This window comes from Ptychodera flava (assembly GCF_041260155.1).
Source record: "Ptychodera flava strain L36383 chromosome 23 unlocalized genomic scaffold, AS_Pfla_20210202 Scaffold_24__1_contigs__length_23054250_pilon, whole genome shotgun sequence".
NCBI lineage: Eukaryota > Metazoa > Hemichordata > Enteropneusta > Ptychoderidae > Ptychodera > Ptychodera flava.
The window spans coordinates 15,636,809-15,663,743 of NW_027248278.1; the positions used below are offsets into that span (position 1 = coordinate 15,636,809).

Below are 26,935 nucleotides of genomic sequence, written 5' to 3' on the forward strand. Positions count from 1 at the left end.
TCGACAGTATAAGTTTATCTATTCTACTATTACAAGAAAATATACACTGCGTTCGATAGGGGGCGCTATCTTAACTTCTATCGTAATATGTACGGCAACGCTACAATTCTACTTAACTGTTAATGTGTCAAAATTACAATGCTACAATTACAATAGAATTGTAGATTTTCTTTATTTGCCCCCTTTTTGGAATAGATATATAATGTGCAAAAACGCTAGTAGAATATGTACAGGTAGACAACTGTTGATTGAGTTAACTGCCTTTGCAACTTTCTTGATTTTGCTTTCATGTATTTGTTTGAAATTGCACACACAGGTAATGTATTCGTAATGCTCTCTCCATAAATCGTTTTTTACCACTATTCAACCAATTTCAAGTAATACTGAAAATGTTTAAATCAACTTCATATCATCAAACAGCAGGACTGAATTGATTCAAAAATGTTACATCGAATGTCTACAACCAGAAGTTTTCAAAGTGATGGTGCATGATGTACCCATAACTATGACACTCTCTTTAAGTGATAAAAATATCAGCACCACATCTGCGTAGGGGCTTTCTTAATATTCATTGATCTTTGGCGGAATGTTTTCAACCTCTTGTGATGCAGTATATTCAACCCGCTGTATCTGTAATTTACATAGGTTTCTACATTAAATTTTATCGACTGACTGTCCCGCAGTCACCAGTCAGCAAGTGTACAAGGAATAGGAACGGCGCCACCTGGCGGTTCAACAGAGGGATACTTTCCATTGGGTATACACTCACACATTGCCAACGTTTTAAACGCTCTCCTGCCAACCGTCCCTCCACAGGCTCTAACCTGCTCAGTACATAAATGGAAGATGTTCAGTAATTTTTTTGAGTTTGCTATTCCTTTTCTACCAGGAAACTATATCGATTAGTTCTTCTCAGATCTGTGAACGAGCGAAAAAGGCTTTTGAATTGCAGCTTGCAGAAAAATTTTCCCTCATTTCTTGGATGACCAGTACCACGCATTCGTGCGAGGGAAATTGAAATGATATCAAGCGAGCTGAGCAATCGGCCGACAGTCAGACGAACACATGGATCCCTCTTTTATTGCCATAGACGTTTTCCCGGTTATCCCATCACGCTTTGGCTGTATCAAACACTTTATACACACTCATAACAACAAAAACATACTGATTTTATGTTGTTCAAAACATTATTATACAAGAATGGCACAAAGTAGCAAAGACTAAAAAATGCCTGGTGTTTTTGTATCCATCCGCGACAAAAATACTGATCAGGGTACAACCTGTTATAGTGTTCTATGAGTAACGTGTCATGCGAACACCCTACGGCTAAAAAAAATTCTCTGTTTATTATACCACAGCGCACTGCTTCATGGAACCGATTAAAGAACTACCATGACGACTGGCTTCGGTTAAACCTTTAAGTCGCCTGCGTGGACAGAAAGTTGAAAGGGCGAATTTTTGGGCACAATATAACTATTGATGTAGTGTACACGTCATAAAATAATGACCTGGTTCGTTGTATGAATCGAACTCCTCGTCGCTGAGGGCTTGAAGTCTGAGGCTTGTGACTGTGAATACGGCGCCAGGTAAAGGTCACATTTCGAAAAGTGGACTTTGATTCATTCTAATATATAAAAATGTTCTCTGCCTAAATTCGCGTTATGAAACTTATGGCTTCATTGAATATAGTAGCCAATAAGAAAATTTATTTGCAATTCTGAAAAATACCAAAAGAAAATTTGACAAGGGTTTTATATCCTACAGAAAATAATGAACATCATCTGAAAAGTTGCTGAGCACAAATCTCGAAGGGGCTCGGCCAAAGCCTCTTTGAAGGGAAAGTACTTTCGCCTAATGACTTTCTCCTTCAAGCTATTGGACCGAAGACTATTTTGCCTTTTGATCAACACAAACACGAAGTTCTATAACAAAGTAAAAAACGTGCATTTTTGTAGCACCGTTCGGGCCTAAGTACTTTATGCCGAATACGACATAATATGTTTGCATCAATTTCAATTGAGGTGATGCCACTGTAGGGGGACATTGAATTAAATATTTCCCAGAAGATCTCGCCAGCATCAAGACTGACTGATGTCAAAAACAATTCTGAGAATAGAGTTTCTAAAATGACGTCACATACGAGAATAGATCTAGACCGTATATTCAGTCAATGGGGGCTGTTTAGCCTTATAAGGCAATACTGACCTAGCAACGTCAGAACAGTCTCAGCTTTCATTGGCTGATTGCTTTTATAGATATGATAAGTACATTGTAGTTACTGTATAACATTTCGTGGCGGGATTGTCGAAGACAGATGTCGAAAAGATTACTGTTGGTGACGTGGTGGTATTATGGCTGCCCATCCAGGTTTTAAGCAGGTAACGTATACAGAAATATGATTGGTAGTTATAGCTTAGTCATATACCCTCAATCGTCTAGTTAAAGAACTGAAAAGTCCTGCTTATCAGTAGAATGAAAACCTATCAACATTACAACCGTACTACAGTACAGAATGTCATATTTTTATCAATGCAATCTGAACGCCACACCTTCGACTATGTGCCTGAGTTCGTTTATTATATTTCCCAATACATGTCACGGTTTTTGATATTTTGCTGCAAATTACGGTCAGATGAACCGGAAATGTTCGGTCGCGGTCCCTCCAGAGGGACGGAGGTCGTGTTTTCGACAGTTGACATTACAACGTCCGATTTCAAAAGAAATTTTTATTGTATGCCTCCCACATCAAGCGAATACAAGAGCGATTGTTTCGCTTTCAATAACTTGTTTGGCATTGCTACACAAAATTGATAGGAAGCGCTTTTTCAGTTGTTTTTGCTCAAGCACTTCTATGACCTTTGACACCCTCAACTTGTTCTGCATGCACGCTGTTCAAAGTTCTTGATTTTGGTCACAAGTTTTATGTACAGTTTCATACACAATTGTAAATCGATTGCATGACTGAAAGAGTGATACAGCGATTTGAAATAATGTACAGAGAGTTGTATGAACATTATAAAGGGAAATTATTGAATGTACACAATCTATACAAGGGATCATAAATCTCTGAGGGCACAATAAGACGTTATGACAACAACAGACCAGCAACTTGTAATTTGATCTGGTATTATTGCTTTGATTCTGGGAAAAAGGTTTGGATTATTGGACGATTAGAAAAAACTGACAACGACTTTTCAAGGCCCTAGTTTCTGAATGAAGGAAATATTGAAAAGTAATCGGTTGACATGCACACGACACAGCAGCATTTATGACGCGTCCTTGATTGAAGGGGCAGGTTGAAGCCTAAATTCCCCGGAGTCAAGATTTCCAATGTGGCATAGCATTTGTTGACTCTGTGGGTGATATTGTGCGTTTACTAACTTCGTGCAGATGCGTTTGAAAACTTAAGAACGCCAGTGAAATTCTACAACCAAAAAAAATATTTTCTACAAGTTCCCGCGTAAGTTGATGAATGGAAAGCTGACTTATCAAGCTGTTGCCAAACAGGCCCACAGGAAAGTTTGATATGCCTCAAACCTTCCTAAAACTGAATGTCCAGAAAAAAAGTTGCAAACGAATATGTATTCATGACACTTCACATCTGTTGGCTCGATGTACTGAGACGTAGTTTTTTGTCACATTCAGTGAAGTGTCAGCACAGATAAGGGTGCATTTTTCAAATGTAGGTAAGTCTTACCTCATTCATTTATCCGTCCTTTCAGGTAAAAATGGCCGAAAAGACTGTTATCGCCGCCGATTTCGAGGTTTGTGTCAAGACTTTTAATGAGTACCTGGACAGTGCCTGGGGAATGCTACAGGATGGTGTTGCTGAGGTCAAAGAATGTGTCTTATACATGCAGAGCACCGAGTGGCCGAGCGACGTCGACGAGGAAATACGAAAGGTTATGCACAGAGTAAAAGAGGTTTATGGAATTCTATTCAAGGAATGTGACAAAATCAGGTAAGTATACAAACATTGCGATGCAGTCTTCGGGATTTTGACTCGTTGTTTCGATTGTTCCTCCACATTTCCTGTATAAGACTTTAATGAGTTAAACCAGTACACATGTGAGGAAATAACCCGATGAAATCTCTCTCTCTCTCTCTCTCTCTCTCTCTCTCTCTCTCTCTCTCTCTCTCTCTCTCTCTCTCTCTCTCTCTCTCTCTCTCTCTCTCTCTCTCTCTCTCTCTCTCAATCCAGGCATGTCATCGAAAAGTGTAAGAATATGCTGGAGTGTTTCCAAATCGACTTTTTATCAAAACAGATGAGTGTCAATCTGGTCCTCTGGCAACAACATTTAGAGAGATACGAACTGCTTTTCCAAACTGAGGGTATCGAACATATATCCTGTTATGTAGGTCATTTCCCCCCACACTCATCATGACCTGAGTTCAATTAGTCTAGAACATTCTCAAGGTCACTGCCCTTAATGACCTCACAACCTTGAATTCAATTAGTCATGTTTGGAATGTTCTGGAAAGTTGATTAGTTGTGTAAGAGAGATAATTTTAGAACAGTAATTAGCATGTCAATAAAAGTTCTAGATTGTTCTTATATGCCTTTATAAAAGGGACGTGCTCAGCTTCCAGTCAGACTTTTGGGATCGTGTCTCTTGTGTGTTACTAAACTCCAGCAGTAGTCATTCTCAAGACTTTTCAAGACCTTCACTGCCAACGCTGGATTTATACTGTGGACTTTGTGCAACTACAAGCCTGCAAGCCGAAGGACTGTTCATTCATCCGACTGACTGTTACAACTCTGAGACTGGAGCTTTGCCGTCCCAGCTGAGATAAGTAGTCTGTACAATTTTAAAGCTTGTACTCTATCCCTGACTTAGCAATTAGTTTTATTTTTGTAATAAATTTTGTTTAAACGTTAACTGCTGAGTTCACCCTTTTGTTCGTTTTCTCTGCACGTAACAAATTGGGGGCTCGTCCGGGATACGAATATTTTGAGCCGTTTGACAACATTTTGCCTACCTTTTCAAAACTACTTTACACTGTGAACTCAGCGAAATTCAATCATGGCGGAATTCAAGCCAGACGAATTTATGGATGACCTCGATCAGGACACATTTAATTCCCTCAGAAAAGACAACCTCATAGCACTGGCAAATTTCCTTAAAGTAGATGTCAAAAGATCTATGCGCAAGCGGAAATACAGTTCAAGATTGCAAAACATTTAGTTAATTCTGGCCATTTTGAGGAGTCTGCCTTAAAAGATTATGAGCCTGAGTCCTCCTTCGAACTCAAAAAATTAGAATTAGAAATACAGGCAGATTTGGAGCTTAAGAAATTGGAATTAGAAAAGGAAATGAAAGAAAAAGAATTGCAAATGGAAGAAAGACAGAAAGAAAAAGAAAGGCAGGAAAGATTAGAAATGGAAGAAAGACAGAGAGAAAAAGAATTGCGATTAGAAGAACAGCGATTACAGGTAGAAATGAGACGTTTAGAGCTTGGACAGTCAGGAAAATTCTTCCCTTCAGACAAGTTTGACATCACTAAGCATTTCAGGTTAGTTCCCCTTTCCAAGAAAAGGATGTTGACAAATATTTTCTCCATTTTGAGAAAATTGCTCAGAGTCTGAATTGGCCTAAGGAGTCCTGGTCTATGCTTTTGCAGAGTGCTTTGGTGGGTAAAGCCAGAGAAATTTACATTCAGTTGTCAGTAGAGCAGGCTTCAAATTATGATTCTGTGAAGGAATTAATTCTCAAGGGTTATGAGTTGGTGCCTGAAGCGTACCGTCAGAAATTTAGGGATTGTGAGAAGGCGAAAGATCAAACTTATGTTGAATTTGCTCGAACAAAAGAACAACTGTTTGATCGTTGGTGTCTTCTGAAAAGGTCAGTCAGAATTATGACAAATTACGACAACTTGTTTTGATTGAGGAATTTAAAAGGTGCATCCGGAGTGACATCAAAGACGTTTATCAATGAACAAAAGGCAGATACATTGGAGGTTGCTGCACGTTTGCCGATGATTATTCATTGACCCACAAATCTTCATTTCTCAGCAAACCATCCCAGTTCTTTTCCTACAGAAACAATGCAGGTAAATTTAACTCCTCCTTTTCATCCAAGAATTTTTCAAAGGAGAGTAGGAAATCAAATGACAACAGTTCACAAAATTCAAGTAACACTCCCACATCATCAGATGCCAAGTCTCAATCTCCTTCTGACAAACAGTTCGGTACACTTTCTTGTAATTATTGTAAGAAAGACGGCCATTTAATGTCAGAGTGTTTCAAATTGAAAAGAAAACGTGAAGGTCAAAGTGGTCAAAGTGGATCTAAGCCCACCGGCTTTATTTCTTCATCAACTCAATTAGAGTCTAATAATGTGTGTAACACATTTTCTGAGGTTAAACCCCTCTTATCCCCAATTAATGAGGTCAAGGTCAATTCTTCTCAAGATAGCATTATGGGTATTTCGAACCATTTATTCATGATGGTTTTATATCACTTTCTAGTGATTTTCTTCCGCTACCCCTGTCAAAATTTTAAGAGATACCGGGGCTTCCCAGTCTCTTTTGTTGGCAGATATCCTGCCGTTTTCTGAAAAGTCATTTTCAGGTTCTAAAGTTCTTATTAAGGGGGTAGATTGCAATGACTACATTCCTGTTCCTCTCCATAATGTCTATTTGTCTTCGACTTTGTTTCTGGACCTGTGACTTTAGGTATTAGGCCTTTTTTGCCTTTTGAAGGGATTCACCTTCTTCTGGAAACGACCTTGCTGGGGGACAAGGTCATTACTAATCCACTTGTGACTGATAATCCTAGTTTAGATCAGAATCCAGAGCCAATAGAGGAAGAAATTCCGGGCCTTTTTCCTTCATGTGCCATTACTCGAGCCATGTCAAAGAAAACTTCCGAGAATCAAAATACTCTCAAAAATAATGTCACAGATGTTGACTTAAATGACACCTTTCTCAGTCAGGTGTTTGACACGGATCATTCCGTTATCCCTCGTGGATTTGAAACTTCCAGTAAAACTTCTGCTGACCAAAGTCAGACATTTTCTCGATCAAATCTCATTGCAGAACAACACAAAGACCCAGATATTTTGTCTTTGTTTGACAGGTTAGATGATGAAGGTAAAACTTCAGATAGCTCTGTTTCCTATTATACAAAGTCTGGTATTCTCATGCGTAAATGGAGACCTCCAGACGTTTTGGTTGATGACGATTGGGCTATAAAACATCAAATTGTGGTTCCAAAGCCCTACCGTGCTGAATATTGCGCCTGGCCCATGAAACTCCCTGGGCTGGTCACTTAGGAGTCAGGAAAACTTATCATAAAATTCTCAGTCACTTTTATTGGCCTAATCTCAGGCAGGATGTAGCACATTTCTGTAAAACTTGTCACACATGTCAAATGGTAGGAAAGCCGAATCAAACCATTCCAAAGGCCCCTTTACAGCCAATTCCTGCATTTCAAGAACCATTTAGTAGGATACTAATAGACTGTGTTGGGCCCCTACCAAAAACAAGATCAGGAAATGAGTACATGCTGACAATAATGTGTACATCAACTCGGTTCCCAGAAGCCATACCACTGAGAAATATAAAGACAAAGACTATAGTGAAAGCTTTAGTCAAATTTTTCACTTCATTTGGCCTCCCTAAATGTGTCCAGTCCGATCAAGGCTCCAACTTTATGTCTGGAATTTTTCAACAAGTAATGGATCAGCTAGGCATTAAACAGTATAGGTCATCCGCCTATCATCCAGAAAGTCAGGGTGCTCTTGAGCGATTTCATCAAACTTTGAAAAACATGGTTAGGACCTACTGTTTTGACACAGAGAAACAGTGGGATGAAGGAATTCATTTTCTGCTCTTTGCTGTTAGAGAGTCAATTCAAGAGTCTCTTGGTTTTAGCCCATTTGAGCTTGTATTTGGACATACAGTCCGTGGCCCACTTAAGCTCGTTAAAGAGAAATTCCTATCAGACGATGATGATTGTCTGAATATTTTGCAATATGTGTCAGATTTTCGTGCAAAACTCTCTAAAGCATGTGAATTAGCCAGAGAAAATCTTGAGTCATCTCAGCAGTCAATGAAAACCAAATATGATAAAAGCACCTCAAAACGGAAGTTTGAACCGGGTCAAAAGGTTCTTGTTCTACTTCCGATTCCTGGCAAACCACTCCATGCTCGTTACTTTGGGCCATATCTAATTGATAAGAAATTGAGTGATTTAAATTACATCATAATAACACCTGACAGGCGAAAACAAAACAGCTATGTCACATAAATATGCTTAAGCCATATTTGGATAGGGATAATCCTACTATAACTCAGCCTGTCAGTGCAGTCAGTTCAAACCATTATGAAGATAGTGATACTGAAACTGACTTGAGTGAAAATACTCTAAACTCAAAGCTGGGCTCGGTCAAGCTTCAGAACTCAGAAATCCTGGAGAAGCTGGAGTCTACAAAGTTGGCACACCTCCAGCCAGAACAACAACAACAGGTGAAAGAACTGCTCCATGAATATAAACACCTGTTTCAAGATGTTCCAACAAGGACAAACGTCATCTATCACGACGTTGATGTTGGGGACAGTAAGCCTGTAAAACAACATCCATACAGACTGAATCCAACAAAAGCAAAATATCTCCAGGAAGAAGTCAAATACCTGCTGGACAATGACTTTATTGAACCCAGTAAAAGTAACTGGAGTTCGCCGTGCATACTTGTTCCCAAATCGGATCACAGTTATCGTATGTGCACAGACTTTAGGAAAGTCAACACCTTAACAAAGACAGACACTTTCCCAATCCCGAGGATTGATGACTGCATCGACCAAGTGGGAAAAGCCAAGTATGTGACGAAATTTGACCTACTGAAGGGATTTTGGCAAGTCCCTCTGATGGATCGTGCTCGTGAAATATCCGCCTTTGTTACACCAGACGGATTGTTCCAGTACAAGGTGATGCCATTCGGAATGAAGAACTCTCCGGCAACGTTCCAACGGATGATCAACGACGTCATATCCGGGCTAGACGGGTGTGCAGCTTACGTTGACGACGTCGTCCTGTATACTGACACCTGGGAGGAACACATCAAGCTCATGCGGAAGTTCTTTGAGAGACTGAGCAAAGCAATGTTGACTGTCAACCTTGCCAAATCTGAGTTTGGTTGGGCGAGGGTGACTTACCTCGGACATACTGTAGGACAGGGTGAGGTAAAACCTGTTGATGCCAAAATCAGTGCCATTTCAAGTTTTCCCATACCAAACTGCAAACGACAACTGATGCGCTTTCTCGGTATGGCTGGTTACTACAGAAAATTCTGTCCAAATTTCTCCGCAATTACTGAGCCTTTGACTAACTTACTTAAAAAGAAAGTAAAGTTTGTTGGTCAGAGCAATGCCAACAGGCATTTGATACACTTAAAGCCATACTGCAAAGTGCTCCAGTGTTGTCTGCACCAGATTTCACTTTGCCATTCAAATTAGCTGTGGATGCTAGTGATACGGCTGCTGGTGCGTTTTATTGCAAGAGGATAGTCATGGTGTAGATCATCCTGTTTGCTATTTTTCACGCAAATTTAACAAATCCCAGAGAAACTACTCTACAATGAAAAAGAGTGTTTATCTTTGATATTAGCTTTACAGCATTTTGAAGTTTATGTTACTTCTTCAAATCAGCCAATAGTGGTTTATATTGATCACAACCCTCTTGTATTTCTACAGAATTTAAAGGCAAAAATCAGAGATTGCTAAGATGGAGTTTAATTTTACAGGAGTTTAATCTTGACATTAGACATATCAAAGGCAGAGACAATTTAATTGCAGACTGTCTCTCTCGTATTTAGAGTTTTTGTTGTTCACTTTCAAGAAATTTTACTTTAGAGTAAAACAAAATTGAGTACTTAAATCCTCTTTAAGATTACATTTGTAAAAGAAAGATTTTTCTTTGAAAAATTTTCTTTTTTGAAGAGGGGGTGTGTTATGTAGGTCATTCCCCCCCACTCATCATGACCTGAGTTCAATTAGTCTAGAACATTCTCAAGGTCACTGCCCTTAATGACCTCACAACCTTGAATTCAATTAGTCATGTTTGGAATGTTCTGGAAAGTTGATTAGTTGTGTAAGAGAGATAATTTTAGAACAGTAATTAGCATGTCAATAAAAGTTCTAGATTGTTCTTATATGCCTTTATAAAAGGGACGTGCTCAGCTTCCAGTCAGACTTTTGGGATCGTGTCTCTTGTGTGTTACTAAACTCCAGCAGTAGTCATTCTCAAGACTTTTCAAGACCTTCACTGCCAACGCTGGATTTATACTGTGGACTTTGTGCAACTACAAGCCTGCAAGCCGAAGGACTGTTCATTCATCCGACTGACTGTTACAACTCTGAGACTGGAGCTTTGCCGTCCCAGCTGAGATAAGTAGTCTGTACACTTTTAAAGCTTGTACTCTATCCCTGACTTAGCAATTAGTTTTATTTTGTAATAAATTTTGTTTAAACGTTAACTGCTGAGTTCACCCTTTGTTCGTTTTCTCTGCACGTAACAATCCGAAATACTGGACAGCGATTTGACAAAAGTTACTGAGATGCATTTCAAACCAAATATGGAAAAAGGAGATTTTAAAAAACTTATGAAAGAAATTGAGAAAGCAGGTAAGAGGAAATAAAAATTGAAGACAATGCCCTGTCCCCGTATAGTTCATATTGTGGTCTTTTGTGTAAGAGGCCGGCAAAGTTGGCTAATATCCGACTTTTTGGTGACAAACTTAATTGAAATCTGCTACATAACAAATTTAGGTTCGTTGGTGTTATTCACAGTGTGTAAATTTATCAAGTACCAGCAAAACGATCTGCTATTAGTTTGTAAAATGTTGCCAGCTATTTCCAATCACACTTATAAATCTTCTTTATAGTGCAGAAATTGGTTTGCACGTGTATCAAATTATTTCCTGCCAAGGCTCATTATCATAATTTACTCCAATTCCTCGGCGAAAAATCACAGTTCTTCGATTTTGTTCACCAACGAGAAGACGTGTAAACAAACGCGCGATAGATATGTCTTTAAGCGCAATAGTGAACACTGGGTTTATTTTAGCTAATTTTTAACAGAAGCATAATGAATAAAAAATAAAATTGAGAAAATATACAAGATTGCAATGTTTGAACTGTGAAAATTATGAAAGAAATTGGATGGGCAAAGTGGTACAAAGCGGTAACTAGTAATGAAAATTAGTAATTAAAGGAGTTCAATATCCTAGCCAAGAACACACGTCAAGTCGGAGCAATGGCGCCAATTTTATTGCATATCATATTTAACCTTGACTCCATTCTGTTTCTATAGAGCTCGCAAAGTGCTACATCGAAAATATCATGGAAGGTGACCTGGCGGAACTTTCAGACCAGTGTGATTTTTCATCGGAAAATGTGACGTCACAGCTTACTAAATTACTACAAGAGATTGAAGCTGTGAGGCAGAACTGTATTGGTTACCTACAATCGAAACAATCAACCTGCAACGCAATTGGCAAAGTTTTGTCCGCTCTGAGTTTCCTAGGAGGCGCTGTCTTTTGGTGCAGTATCAGATTACCGTTGGTACCAGCACTCGTCGTCGGCGCAGTGGGAGCAGTTGTACACCTTGGCGCTGAGAAAGGTCTTGAAATAGTTCACAACGGTGACTTTTGAAATAGTTCATAACGGTGAGTAGAAACAGCGTCCATACATTTAACTGCCACAAACCTTCTGTGTGATAAAAAGTCGACAAAATTATCATAAACTGACGCTTTCTCAGTGTGTGAGTGAAGCCGAAGCTACTGTGATAGATAAGATCGTTCCACTCGTAGACAACAGACTTACACTAATATTTTTACGTATTTTCAGAAGGAGAAAAGATAAACAGAAAAATATACGACGTCCAATCGACCATGTTCAAATTGGAGGAAGCACCGAAACATGAAATCATATCCTGGAAGTATCTCATTACCAAGTTCAAGGAACTGGCCACTTTGCTTCGAGAAGGCGTCGTCAAGGTCAGGGAAGAAGACATTTACGACATTAACTCACTCTTCAAAGACGCTAAGAAGTCCCTCAACAACTTTAGACAGCACGTTGATGAATTTGCTCTGGATGTAAAACGTGTAATTGATGAGCAATGTTGATTCGGATTTTATTATGTTAATTTTGATCCGTGTTTCTTACCACAGTCTTATAGTTCGTATTTGCATAAAATTGCAACCTTGTTTGACGAGAGTCGCAGCCTGAGCGTCTCAGCTGTCTCGTCATCCGCCACCCAGAAATCAGTGGTTTATAGTGTACCCTAAACTCACATCGCGAGTCGATGCGAAACATGTGCGTACTTCGAAGGCTACTGCAAAATCAAGTGGGTTTTAAACACTTAACTGCACTCACAGGTACTTATCCATATGATCTTGCACTGTTGCGTTTGATTTTCTGTCGAACAACTTTGTAGCTATTTAAATCTGCAAGATGAAATGTTTATGAAAAGTTGAGATTGCTTTCTATTTTTAAAGTAGGCTACAGAGGCTCTTTATTCGGCTGACCAATATTTTGTTATGGAATAAATTACTTCAGGCACCTTTTACAATAATGAAATGATAATTTTGAACTTTATATTAGCTCATATGGTACATTCAATGCATATTTTACACATTTTTTAAGTTACTATTAAAATTATTTACATAAATTGAATTTCAGGTGTGTTTTACGTATGTTGGACTGTCTATTATTGCGCAAGAATAACATTTTTCTTACAAAATGTTAACGGCATTGCCGCTTTGGATGATTTCGGACAACTTAAACCGTAGCTCTCATTTTGTTGCTAACTTCAAGTTCTACAACTCGTTTTTGTAGTCCATGTGTACGCAAGTATTGATAACGCATAGTATTCGCACCACAGACTGGGCGGCAATGACATTGACACAACAGACTATCCGACTGGATTTTGTATTTCTTCTTTTATAAGACCGAAACTGAAACTGGAGGCTGCGGTATTTATTACTAACGATTCCCAGTTCAGGAACAAAGTACTCCCATGAATGTTTTTTACTCAACTGTACTATTACATACTACCAAAACAGTTCCAAACTGACCCCTTGAAGTTTTCATTTGCACAGCTTTGTAATATAACCACTCTGTATTCACGACAGTTCATTTGGCCATTATTCGTTTTATTTTGATGTTCAACGATTTCATTAACAAAACTATAAAAATACAACTTCGAGTTACTCTCAGGGTCTATCGGTAACTCCAGCTGCTCATATCCACAAATATACCAAGCACTCATAAAGCACAGACATTTTTAATCAACCGACCATGTCCCTTTATAAAGAAGTGTCAAGAGTTACATCAGCCAAAAGGAATGTACAAGTAGATACACATGTACGTGGGCGTCCATGATGTGAAACCAGTCGTTTTACAATCATAAAATAGACATGAAATTTATGGTCTATTCAAAATTGTATTTGACATGGTCTAATAAGATAAACACTCGACTTAACTGATGAATATTTGGGATTAACACTTGCTCTATGTTTCACTATCATAAAACACCCATCGGGGTAATTTTGGTTTACAAGAATTCAACTGTAATTATGGTGGTTCTTGAAGCGGATTATATACACCAAGACCTTGGACCGTTTCGACCCCGTCAGCCCTGGTCACCTCGTCACCTCCACACGTCACCTCAACAATGAATGTGAAAAAAACTTTGGAGTCCATCCATGCCTCAAACCCCTCATGCCTTTCCATCGGTATTACAGAGAAAAAGTGCTAGGGTGTGGTGCCTGTATTTTGCGCATCAAAACGGCTAAATCATTGTTTTGAAGCAACTATACTTTCTCACAGCCTGAGAATTACCACTGCTTCTCCCAACCAAGTTGAATGATAAGTTTAAAATGTTGTCACAAAATGAAAAGTGTTACGGAGCAAATCCCGTTTCCATCCATATTTATCCACAAATATAAAATGTACCCATTGCGAGCAGACATTTTTCATCAAGCGACCATGCCCCTTTATGAAGTAGTATCGAAAGTTACGTCAACCAAAAGGAATGTGTAGATCACATGTACGTGGGCGTACATGAAGTGAAACCAGTCGTTTTACAATCTGAAACTTAGAGATATAAAAATTACGTCCAGTTAAAATTTTTATAGAACATGGTCTTAACTGATGCATATTCGGACTTTACACTTGTTCTATTTATCACTATCATAAAACACCGCGACCTCTGACCGTTTCGACCCCGTTAGCCCTTGTCACCTCGACCCCGACAAACTAGTCACCTCGACCATGGATGTAAAAAAAACTCTTTATTTTAACCATGCCTCAACCCCTCACACCTTTCCTTTATTTCAGGGAAAACTTGAATCATTATCTCGAAAACACGTCGTTGATTTGCTTCGATGCTCAGAGCACTTTGAGAGGCTTTAGGTGAAGCTAGTAACGCCGGGAACGCTCTGTATCCTAAAGACCTCCATACCCGAGCCTTGGTAGATGTATTGTATTGTTCCACACAGTAAATTGTCGCCCCACACGCACAGATCCTAGGGCGCGGTGCCTGTAATTCGTGCATGAAAACGGCTAAATCATTGTTTTGAAGCAAGCATATTTTCTCACAGGAACACCATCGCATCTCCCAACCAAGTTGCATGATAAGTTTTAAATGTAAGCACATAACAGGAAAAGTTTGACGAAGTCGAAGTGACAGAGGTACCGGGGTCGAGGTGACTACAATCAGCGACAAGAGGGTGTGTTGTACCGGGGTGGAAACCGAGAGAGGTCAAGGCGACTTGCTCCCTTTTAAGCATAGACAGAATCAGGGTTCCTGTCAGATGATACGTATGTTCAAATATAAGTTGGTCAATGAATTTGTTTTTCATAGAGTTATGATTCTTTAGCGGTTAGATGAAACTACTGACATCCAGACTCAGTAAAATTACGTGACAGTATCTCTTGCCCACTTCGTCACTTGGTCCGACTGTAGTAGCTTCACTTACAAACCATCTCTCTGAACTGATCAAGTGAACACTTACATTAATGCGCTGAGGATCGCACAAACATTTAATTATAGCGCTCTTCACGGCATTCTGTTAGTCACATTCATAGCCTAATATCGTCCTACGTAAACTTTGCAAACATCTTCACGAATCCTTAAAATTAAATGGATAAGGCAATGACATTTACACGTTGTTAAGTTCAACTGAAATACTACTTTTTGACAACTACAAAATTATACACTCAGGAAGACGCAGACAGTCCCATAAACGATATTTCGATCGTACCGTCGCCAAGTTCAATGCTACAACTCGTTTTTGAAGTCCGTGTGTATGAAAGTATTGGTAATGCATTGAATTCGTATCACATATTGGCCAACATAGACAATGACACAACAGACTATCCGATTGGATTCGGTATTTCTGCTTTTATAAGACCGAAACTGAAATTGCAGATGTGGTATTTGTTACTTTCCGTTCCTAGGCCAGGGACTAAGTACTCCCATGAGTGTATGTTTCCCAACTGTACTATCACCTACTACCAAAACAGTTCTAATCTGACCCCTTGAAGTTTTCATTTGCACAGCTGAGCATTAGAGACACTTTGAATTTACGAGAGGTAATTTTAGAATTAAGCTTACTCCTTTTCACTTTAATCTTAACGATTTCAGTAACAAACTTCCATGAAGTGAAATCAGTTGTTCTACAATCGTGAAACAGATATATGCAACTCCTTTTTAAAATATTTATAGAAAAACATGCTTCAATATCTAAACGTTGTCGTTGTTGAAGTGTTAGCAAATACAGTCTGAAGTAGATAATACAGAATACGTCAGAATATTAAAGCTGTCAGAATCTATGCCACATTTTCTAGGTTCAAAATTTTGAGCATTTTCAAGTTACTCTCACGGTCTATCGGTAACTTCAGTCGCTCATATCCACAAATATGGAATGCACTCATAATGCACAGACATTTTTAATCAACCGACCATGTCCCTATATGAATAAGCGTCAACAGTTACATCAGCCAAAAGGAATGTACAAGTAGATACACATGTACATGGGCGTCCATGATGTGAAACCAGTCGTTTTACAATCGTAAAACAGCCATGAAATTTACGGTCTATTCAAAATTGTATTCGACATGGTCTGATACAGTAAACATTCCACTTAACTGATGTATATGTGGGCTTTACACTATTTCTATGTTTCACTATCATAAAACATCCGACAGGGTTACCTTAGTTTACGAGAATTCAACTAAAATTATGGTGGTTCTTGAAGCGGCTTACAGTGACCTCCACCTCCACCCTGTCAGTTCTTGTCACCTCGACACCTCCACACAAGTTACCTCAAAAATGAATGTAAAAAATATCTTAAGTCCATCCATGCCTCCACCCTCATGCCTTTCCTTCGGTATTACAAAGAAAAAGTGCTAGGGTGTGGCGCCTGTATTTTGCGCATCAAAACGGCTAAATGATTGTTTTGAAGCAAGCATATTTTCTCACAGAAACACCACTGCTTCTCCCAACCAAGTTGCATGATAAGTTTAAAATGTTGTCACGTAAAATGAAAAGTGTTACGGAGCAAATCGCGTTTCCATCCATGTTTATCCACAAATATAAAATGTACCCATTGCGAGCAGACATTTTTCATCAAGCGACCATGCCCCTTTATGAAGTAGTATCGAAAGTTACATCAACCAAAAGGAATGTCTAGATCACATGTACGTGGGCGTACATGAAGTGAAACCAGTCATTTTACAATCTGAAACTTAGAGATATAAAAATTACGTCCAGTTAAAATTTTTATAGAACATGGTCTTAACTGATGTATATTCGGACTTTACACTTGTTCTATTTATCACTATCATAAAACACCGCGACCTCTGACCGTTTCGACCCCGTTAGCCCTTGTCACCTCGACTCCGACAAGCTAGTCACCTCGACCATGGATGTAAAAAACCTCTTTATTTTAACCATGCCTCAACCCCTCACACCTTTCCTTCTTTATTTCAGGAAAAACAGGAATCATTATCTCGAAAACACTTGCTTCGATGCTCAGAGCACTTTGAAAGGCTTTAGTTGAAGTTAGTAACGCCGGGAACGCTCTGTATGCTAAAGACCTCTATACCTGAGCCTTGGTAGATGTATTCTATTGTTGTACATAGCAAATCGTCGCAACATACGCACAGATCCTAGGGCGCGGTGCCTGTAATTAGTGCATGAAAACGGCTAAATCATTGTTTTGAAGCAAGCATATTTTCTCACAGGAACACCATCGCATCTCCCAACCAAGTTGCATGATAAGTTTTAAATGTAAGCACATAACAGGAAAAGTTTGACGAAGTCGAAGTGACAGAGGTACCGGGGTCGAGGTGACTACAATCAGCGACAAGAGGGTGTGTTGTACCGGGGTGGTTACCGAGAGAGGTCAAGGCGACTTGCTCCCTTTTAAGCATAGACAGAATCAGGGTTCCTGTCAGATGATACGTATGTTCAAATACACAATGGTCCATGAATTTGTTTTTCATAGAGTTATGATTCTTTAGCGGTCAGATAAAACTACTGACATCCAGACTCAGTAAAATTACGTGACAGTATCTTTTGCCCACTTCGTCACTTGGTCCAACTGTACATGTAGTAGCTTCACTTACAAACCATCTCTCTGAACTGATCAGGTGAACACTTACATTAATGCGCTGAGGATCGCACAAAAAATAATTATAACGCTCTTCACGGCATTCTGTTAGTCACATCCATAGCCTAGTATCGTAAGAAGTAAATTTTGCAATATCTTTACGAATGCGTAACATTAACTGAAAAGGCAAAGACATTTACACTTTGACAAGTTCAACTAAAATACTACTTTTTGAAAACTACAAGATTATACACCTCAGACAGACGCACACATGGCTGTCACAGAAGTGTACAATATCCATTATGTACAGTAACACATTAGAGGGGCCACAATGCCGAATAATCGGATAATTTTGGGTAATGATGTAAAAAATACACTGCTATTAACAAAGCTAGTAATACAGTAACTGTATAATATCCAACGATTGGATTAAGTGTCTGTCCCACAAACAATATTTCGATCGTGCAGTCGCCAGGTTCAAATGCTACAACTCCTTTTTGAAGTCCGTGTGTATGAAAGCATTGATAATACATGAAATTCGTATCATATATTGGACAATAATGACAATGACACAACAGACTATTTGATTGGATTTGCTATTTCTTCTTTTATCAGACCGAAACTGAAACTGGCAGCTGCGGTATCATTAACTTTCGATTCCCTGGCCAGGGACTAAGTACGCCGTTGAGTGTATATTTCCCAACTGTACTATCACATACCACCAAAACATGTCGAAACTGAAAGAAAAATCAGGGGTCAATGTGTAAAGTTACGTAAAAGGGAAACCATTTACCTAACGTTTACCGATATTTAAATTCAAAACCTATATCAACTGACAGGGAAAATCACATTTCTTACAAGACGGTACAGATTTTTAAATCCAAAAGCTTTCAAATGAATCCCCATAAGCGGTAAACTGTAAAAGTATTGTAAAACTTTAGAGTCTGGATATCTGTCCCCAATGTGTATTTGACCTTAAGGCACTTAGTTAATGTAGATTAATAACTAATTGACTTATTTAATGTCCTTTTGTAATAAGTGTAGCAGCCCAAATTGGTTTTACGTTTTCACCAACATGGAACTCATTCTCTGTCATTAAGCTCCATCTGTATCTTAGTCTTTTATATCACAAACCCAATTAATGAACACGGATCCATCCTCTCCGACGATCAAAGTACCCACTAAATTAGTGACTGTGTCATCAACGATGACTTGTTGTCAAAGTGTTCGCGATCATACGGCACGCTGATTAGCTACCTCCAACACATTTTTCTAATACATTCTGCTCACAAACACTATTACCATTGCATACAGACGTCAACACACTTCATCGGTACAAAGGCCAAGACTGTTATATAGGTGGTAATAAATAATCGGCACAGAGGCTGTGCTTCTGACGACCAAGCAGTTTACTCTTTTCAGTATAAGCTATCAAAATTTCTTGCTGACATATTACAGAGAGCTTTTAGAGTTGTTACATCTCAGATTGACATGGTTCCTTAATGATAGAACTTTGCAACATTGGATCCTTCAAGCCATTTTCCTGGTCAATTTCAATATTTTCAGTGCATTTCAATCATATCTCAGGTACACTGAAAATATTGAAATTGATCAGGAAAATGACGAAGCGTCATACGCGCGTATTAGCCAGCCGTGAGGGACACATCGTACTTTTGTTTTATTGAAATTCTAATTAGGTAGAATGTGTCCTGGCCATGCACTCCCAGGCTGAGGTTGGAGAAGCTGACAATGTCACCGCAAGGTCAGTCAACGGATGTTTTATCGCATAACGCATATATCGTTTTCTCAACTTTATCCCTGCCGCCATCTCACGCTGGAGGGTTAAACATTGTCCAGTGATAAAAGCAAAAGAACTATACACACCATGCTTCACGGTGCTGTGCAAGATACTGCTATTTACAAAGCTTTATTGTATGCACATAAAACGAAGAATTGTCAAAATGACGGACGAGTTAGGGTGTTTTCCCGCAAAGCGTGGCTGGTAAATTTAGTCCAGTGTGATACATATAATTTTTGAAGTGACGGGTTTATTAGCTAGTCATTATGCAAATATTATATATTATTGCCTGAATACATGGGTTTATGTGCCAGAGAGCAGGTGACAATTTGCCCGACGCCAGGAGGGCAAATTGTCTCCTGCTGCGAGGGCATATAAACCCATGTATTCAGGCAATAATATTTTTGTTACATGCCTCTTCAAAGTTAATGCTATATGACATTTAGTTACATGCAGGGTCTTTTCAAACAATTTTACCATTATCGACCAGCATCAAACAGATTTTACCGAAAGTCAAAATAGCAGCGTTAAGCGTCTACTTTGACGTCAAAAATGTCAAAGGGCTTCACTGGACCGGGTAACCATGGAAACCGGTCAGTACATCGTTCATCGGCCCGCTAACATCCCGGATGTTCCTATTCAAATCAATGAACTGATTTGCACTCACATCGAGGCATGTAATAATTCACACCAAGCAACACCTTAAATGCGCTTTCTCCTACAAATCTGTTTCACCTCGTATAGGATATACCTACACGCAAATTCCAAGGTATTGTGATGTTATTATTTTAATCTCCAGCCGGCGGGTCTTCTCGTGCATATCAAGGTGGAATGCGCCACTGGTACAGATATTCAGACTCTCAAACTTTTACAATTCTTTTCTTATCTACCATTTGTCGGGACTAATTTTAAAGCTATTGGTGTAAGAAAAATGTTCATCGTATTAGCTTTTCGAAAATCGAAAATTTTATTTGTATCCATAGAGTTAATACAGGGATGGCGGCCATTTTGAAATTCAAATATCGGTAAATCTTAGGTAATTTGTTTCTCTAGTGTCACAACTTGTATGGTGACACACGGTTTTTATTTTTTGATTTTGAAAAAGTATGATTAAGAGATTCCTTGAGGAATGTTTGAGCAAAAATTTGCGTCTTTCACTCTCGAGGAGCATACTACCTCAAAATTAAAAAATGCAATACTTTGAAAGGCATATTGAAATAGGATACAGTCTCTTTAGGAAAATACTTGCTAAGATCTTATGGCCGATTTAATATCACTTTCAAACTTGTCGAGAGACTTGTCGAATTCTTCTAGTCTGTTCCTGGTGTCATCCAAATGTGTCTGTACGTCGTGGAGGGTAGTATCTTCCAGCTTTTCATGTCCTTGTCGCATCAACTTTAAAAGCTCGTTGAAGTCCAAGATTAGAGCGCTCCAGTTAAGGATGGTCTGTTTGGTGTGTCCTTCCCATTCGGACGTTTGCTTTTTTACGTGCTTCAGCAGCTCTTCGATCGACTTTAAGTCTGTTGATAAACAGAGATACATACTGATGAACACGAGCATCCAGGGTTGGCTAATTTCTGTCGTATATTAGCATGCTTATATAAACTCGTCGCCAATAGGCGCAGTTAAGTTGTTCAAACAGACACCGATTTTCAAAACAGGCAATTTGCAAACACAATGAACGCCTTATTCACGTTGTTTTGATCATTCCGAGACTCGACACTGTGACTTTCAAACGTCATGGTTGTCTGATAAGCGACCTATTGTCTCAAATTAATGAGCATAATCTTCATTTATGGTAGAATGCACCTCGGGGACAGATATTTGGACTTTCATACTTTAACAATTCTTTTCTGATCTGCCACTTGTGGGGGCTCATTTTGAAACTCTTGGCGTTAGAAAAGTGTTCAACATCTCAGTTTTTCGAAAATCGAAAGTTTTATTTTTCTGAATAGAGCTATCACAAGGATGGTGGCCATTTTGAATTTTAAATATCGAAAATCGCTGTTAATTTGTTACCCCAGTACAAATATTTGCACGGTTACTCTCGACTTTTTTATTTTGAAAGATTATGTTTTAGAGATTACTTGAGGAAAATTCGAGTGAAAGTTTAAGTCTTTGACTTCTGTGGCACATACTATGTTATCTGTGTTATCATATTTATCCCACTTTCGGAGACTGAAACTTATATATGGGGAAGATTGGTGGAAAATACCTTTTTTTAATTTTAGTGGGAACTTACCCTTATCAATACTCACTACTTCAGCACTTGCATATTTTTCCAAGTGAGCTCCTGCCACAAACAAGATAACTCTCCTGCTTCTGAAACCTTTATCTATCAATGCACATTGACTTCTTGCGGAGAGGATTGCAAAACCTACACTTGCCGCGGCGAATACTGCTCTGCGAATTTCGGCCCGTCTCTTTCCATCTTCGATGGACCTGATAATTGTACCGGCGACATCTATCAGCTCTTCAAATGCTTGATTCAGCTTGTTATTCACTTCAGCGGACGTTTTGTTACATTCCATACCAACTTCATCCAACTTCTTTTTCATGTCTTTCTCCAGGAAATTTCTAACTTTTTCTGTCGATTGGAACATAGGGATAGACATGCACGTTCCTGTTACGAATTCTAATTTAATTTCTTCTTATAAGGAAGTAAATAATAGGGTCAAATTTTTCAACATCTAAATATTTACAAAAATCATTTAAAGGGAAACAGTCGTCGGAACTGCGCCTGTGCGAGTTTCTTGTTTACAAACAATGTATTTCGTGCATGATATCAAGATGCACCTCATCATCATAGCTGCAGCATTTAAATTATACGATGTAGATTATGACAGACATGTTTTAACTTTCATCAATCACCATCGTACCTTGGATACAGTGTTTGCATTGGCCATATGGGTCTCATACAACCTTTAAACGCAGGTCCGACGATTGTATCCCTTTAAAGGTAACGTTTTGAAACGTCCTTGAAGGACACAATGCATGGGTGTTTAATAATTATATTCATGGTTAATAGATTATTTCATCGCAGAAAATCATGTCTTATGGTTTCGATTTTCATTCAAATAAGAAAAGATTTGCTTCCGTCATAAAGGCATGCATATATAAGAAATGGATTCGTGCGATTGCGTACACAGCAAAGGTCCTTATATAGGTCAACAAGAGTCATTGCGGGTTTAAGCCACATTTGATCTGCCCATAGAGAAGGAAATGCTTCTCAGAAGATTACGAAAATAGTTATGATACACAAGTTAGAAACGAATTTCTCCATTATAATTTTAATGGATAAACTGTTGTGCAGGCCTCCGATAAAAAGTTATCGAGCAACGACGTCGGGATCTTTTTCATAACGAAACGAATGAATTAGCTCAATCACCTCAGGGTCATTCGAAGCATGCATGTTTCAATGTCGAGAAAAATGATGAGATGTGTATTATGAAAGATATCATAATATTATATAGGGCTCAGCCCTTGGTGTCGCACCAGGGGTTATTAAAGATTGGCAATGTTATTTGTATTGATTCATGATAAACTGTTATTGTTACTTCATAAACGTTTATATGACAACTACCGGTATGCCCAGTTTCCCTCTGATGAAAGCAGTTCACTTACGTACACCATGGATGTAAAAAATAGACGTCAAACCCTGCAGCAGGGCAGGTATAGATTTTCTGTAGCGTGTAAAAAATTTGGACAAAAATTGGCAATTTTTACAATGATAACAGCCTATTGCGATAAACAAGGGACGTATTATGCAATCATTATCATTGCAATTGTAACCGCACTGCCCACCTTCCACTTGCAAGCTGAAAACTATAGCGTTCCGTCTAAAAACTGGCAATTTTTGAATCAAATTATTGACACAGGGGCGCTCTTCTATAATTCAATCCCAGCATTCTTTGCGTATGCCCCCGTTCATATGCACGACAGTTTTCTCCCTTTATCTATATTAACGATATTTTGTATCAGCGACAAGGTGCATAATAACATTTACTGGCTAATAAAAGAGGTATATTTTATAAATGGCATGTTATATAATAGTAATTTGTTTCGTATTTGTTTATTACGAGTACTCAAAAAAAACATGGCGGCGCCCATGAAAAAAGGGTACACTTCCGGTTACTCGCATCGTATATTATGAATAAGCGCATGCGTAGTCAGTAAGCCGCTGGCGCGACTATTATGACATGTTTTCTGATTTAAAGGGATACAGCCGTCGGAACTGCACTCAAAGATCGCGGTATGATAGTGATCGATGAAAGTTAAACATGTCTGTAATAATCTACATCGTATAATTTAAATGTTGCAGCTATGATGATGAGGTGCATCTCGATATCGTGCACGAAATACATTGTTAGTAAACAAGAAACTCGCACAGGTGCAGTTTCGACGACTGTTTCCCAGTAAACTTGTAAATTTATCCCCCTGTTAGTCTGCTCATCTGATTTTCTTCGCCATGTGTCTACTGCAGACACAACTTGAAAATACAAGGTCAGGATTGTTTAGCTCACGCCAAAGTAAAAAATAACATCGAACACCAACGTAAGACAAAATACACGAATGTCTCTTACCAACTTCGTCCATTTTCCTTTTGAGTCTTTTGAACTGAATGGGTTTCATGTCTTTTTGAAGGCTGTTAATATCCATGCCCTGGAACAAATCAACCAGTTCATGGGCCTCACAGACACCCTCTTTATCGAAAATACTCTTGTAGTCTGTCAACTTATTTCCTTCGAGAAACTTGTCTAGTGAAATTTCGTTGAACTCGAACTCTTTCTGCAGACAGCGGAGGCAATCTAGCACCACTCTTCGAAATGACCTATATATCAGACATAATATGAAACACATTTTGGACCGTTACAAACGCAACTTGTATCCTGGGATGATGAGAGGCACGGCATACAACAATAAAGAGTTGTTTACAGGATGACTATTTAGGGGATATATTTGTTTTGCATGTGTTGAGTTCCTCTGTGTGTCTGTGTTTATCGGAATGGATAGACCTGTCTGTCTGACATGTGTGCATCATGTTTCATTTCCTGACAGAAAATTTGAAACATGATTGTAGGTATATATATAACTAGCGTTAAAATTAGGTAGCAGCGTTGTTTAGGTACCTAACCAAAAACCTGCCGACCATTTAGTGTCAGCGACATGATGAAATGTTGAGGCTGATTTTGCCACCTGCAGTGCGCGACCTCGTCTTGACCTCGACCTCCCTCGACAACCCAGTGACTACGCGTACTACTATACGTAACGCGCACACATTGCCTAAAGTTCGACGAATCATCGCAACGAAAACGACGGCTGCGCACAAAAGTCTCCAAATATGGAGTGACAACGAACCGAGAAATGTAATTACGATCAAATTTTGGGGTTAGTAATTATAGATGTAAAATGTCAATGAGCATGCAATCAAAGTGATTCTATCTGAATGCGGATCACTTTATTAGACCACCCTCTCGTTATGTTAAATGTTATACAATATGAACATTATTTACACATTTTTTGGCAAAGATGAAAATGCGATAGTAATGTATAATCTTGCCGTCACAATTAAAAGAATTATGAACGACTCGGTTAAAAATAAAATTATATTATATCATGCTACCATGCGCCATTCTGATTGGACGAGAGCTCATTCCACCGATGCTAAAATACTGTTTTAGCACTGATAGCAGTGCTAAAACGGGCCCCTAAACCAGCATTTTCGAAAATTGCCCGGTCGGTGCATTTGAACGTACCTATCTAAACCACAGACCCTCGAGAAAGACCGAAACAGTCCACTTTGTTTCAAAGACCGAAGACCGAATTTTGATACACAGATAAAGTGTGGGTCTGTAACTCACCTCTTGGTGTAAATAAGTTGGGATCGATGATGAGAGACATCTCTGAAGCAGCACGTTTGGGGTGTGATGCACACAAATATTAGGGCGACAGCGCACCGTGCACTTTGCGGGAGTCGAGACGCGATATATCCTAGTACCGCTCTTTAAAATGAAGATAGTATTCGTTCATACACAAATAAATTGACACTTTCTCACAGTAACGGTATGTCAGATATTATTTACCAAAGTTTGGGCTATAACAGATCGGGATGTCCTAACGATGTAGACCAAGAAGTTCAAAATAACAATGGAATGACTCCTGGCGACTGCGACGATATTTGACATCAAACGTAACAGCAGTGTCAGCGTCCAGCTCTCCCTGCATCGGGCAACACACTCAGAATCTGCACAACTGTTCATCACAGTTGCAGTCATCGCAAGTCTGGATTATTTTAAAACTGCTTGTTTCTTGTACAATTAACGTCCAAATTATCCATCAAAAATAGATCCCGTAACTTCACTGTGCCACTGAATGTCGCGACGGTATGTGGTACAGAATGAGACAAATCTATTTTTAGTATGCCAAAAAAGCCAGGACTATTGTTCTTATGTAAATTTACGAAAGAAATTGTTACTTTTTTCTTTTGATTTGAACTCTTGACCCATTTTCTGTGTGAGTGCAGCAGGTATTTTTTGACAAGTATCGTTCGTGTTGAATGCGAATAAAACGCAATGTCGATATGGACGTAATGCGTATTTATCGTAGGATACTGTGTGCCTGTACGGAATCCTTATAAAAATGCTCGGTCTCGGGCGCAGAATTTCCGACGTTCGATCTCTAAGACGTCCGTTTTCTACATTTGGCGCTAGAGTGATGAAAATACCAAGTAAGACAACAAATACACCACGCAAGTTGATATAATATAATAGCAATAACCCCCTTCGCAGTCGGGTATACACTCGATTTTGGTACAGTTCGCTCCATATAGCACTCGCCTATCGGCTCGTGCTATATGTCGCGCATTGTACCAAAATCTCGTGTATACCCTCCTGCGGCGGGGTTTATTGCTTAAATCAAATACTCTGGTCTCACCTCAATTGATTGTGGCTCTGATGTAAATTACAATATTATCTATTGTAATCAGATTACCCTCTTGAAATAAAGTATAATAATAATAATAATAATAATAATGATTGTTCTCTTCCAGGACACTCAGTATCACCTGCCGTACATGGAATATGACGTCATTTGTCTGTCTCATCAGGGAGTAATCGCTCTTGGAGAATGTCTGTAAGTCAGTCATACATCGTGTTATGTCATCCACGAATCCTCTGGAATCCTCAGAGAACCGTGACATTTGATCCTTGTCTATGTGTTTCAAGTTTTCGCTGATTTTGGACACACATTGTTGGATAGCCGAACTAGCACTGGACGCCATGATGCAATCGTAGGCTGATAACGATACTGTAGTGTTAATAGTTGTGCTCAAGACAGAAACTAGCTTTTCGCAGCGTGGCACATGAGTATATATGTGGTGCTCGAGTTGTTTCGATTGTTCACGGGGGGGGGGGGTGGTGAGCACATCGTAGCGTTTCAAACGACCTCGCCATCACCCCTTCCTAATCCCGCCTTACCAATATATCAATTGACGTTTGGCAGTTTCATATGTGTGGGTGTT

General features: G+C 39.0%; 2 protein-coding genes and 1 long non-coding RNA gene across 3 annotated transcripts; 2 read left to right on the forward strand and 1 right to left on the reverse strand.

The window, feature by feature from the left end:
- Positions 1-2,284: 2,284 nt before the first annotated feature.
- On the forward strand, positions 2,285-4,343 carry LOC139124612 (uncharacterized). Its single transcript, XR_011549977.1, has 3 exons — positions 2,285-2,378; positions 3,723-3,961; positions 4,202-4,343. It is a non-coding gene; the product is annotated as an uncharacterized lncRNA (long non-coding RNA).
- Positions 4,344-10,522: 6,179 nt separating this feature from the next.
- LOC139124865 (uncharacterized) lies at positions 10,523-12,672 on the forward strand. The gene is made up of 3 exons (XM_070690964.1): positions 10,523-10,623; positions 11,312-11,641; positions 11,848-12,672. Exons 1-3 carry the CDS (start codon positions 10,557-10,559, stop codon positions 12,123-12,125), a joined length of 675 nt encoding a protein of 224 aa, XP_070547065.1. The 5' UTR covers positions 10,523-10,556; the 3' UTR covers positions 12,126-12,672.
- A 7,645-nt stretch (positions 12,673-20,317) lies between these two features.
- LOC139125089 (uncharacterized) lies at positions 20,318-26,695 on the reverse strand. Its single transcript, XM_070691197.1, has 4 exons — positions 26,484-26,695; positions 24,000-24,247; positions 21,659-22,003; positions 20,318-20,936 (listed from the first exon to the last, which is right to left on the reverse strand). The coding sequence occupies exons 1-4, from the start codon at positions 26,693-26,695 to the stop codon at positions 20,665-20,667; spliced, it is 1,077 nt and encodes a 358-aa protein (XP_070547298.1). The 3' UTR covers positions 20,318-20,664.
- Positions 26,696-26,935: the final 240 nt, after the last annotated feature.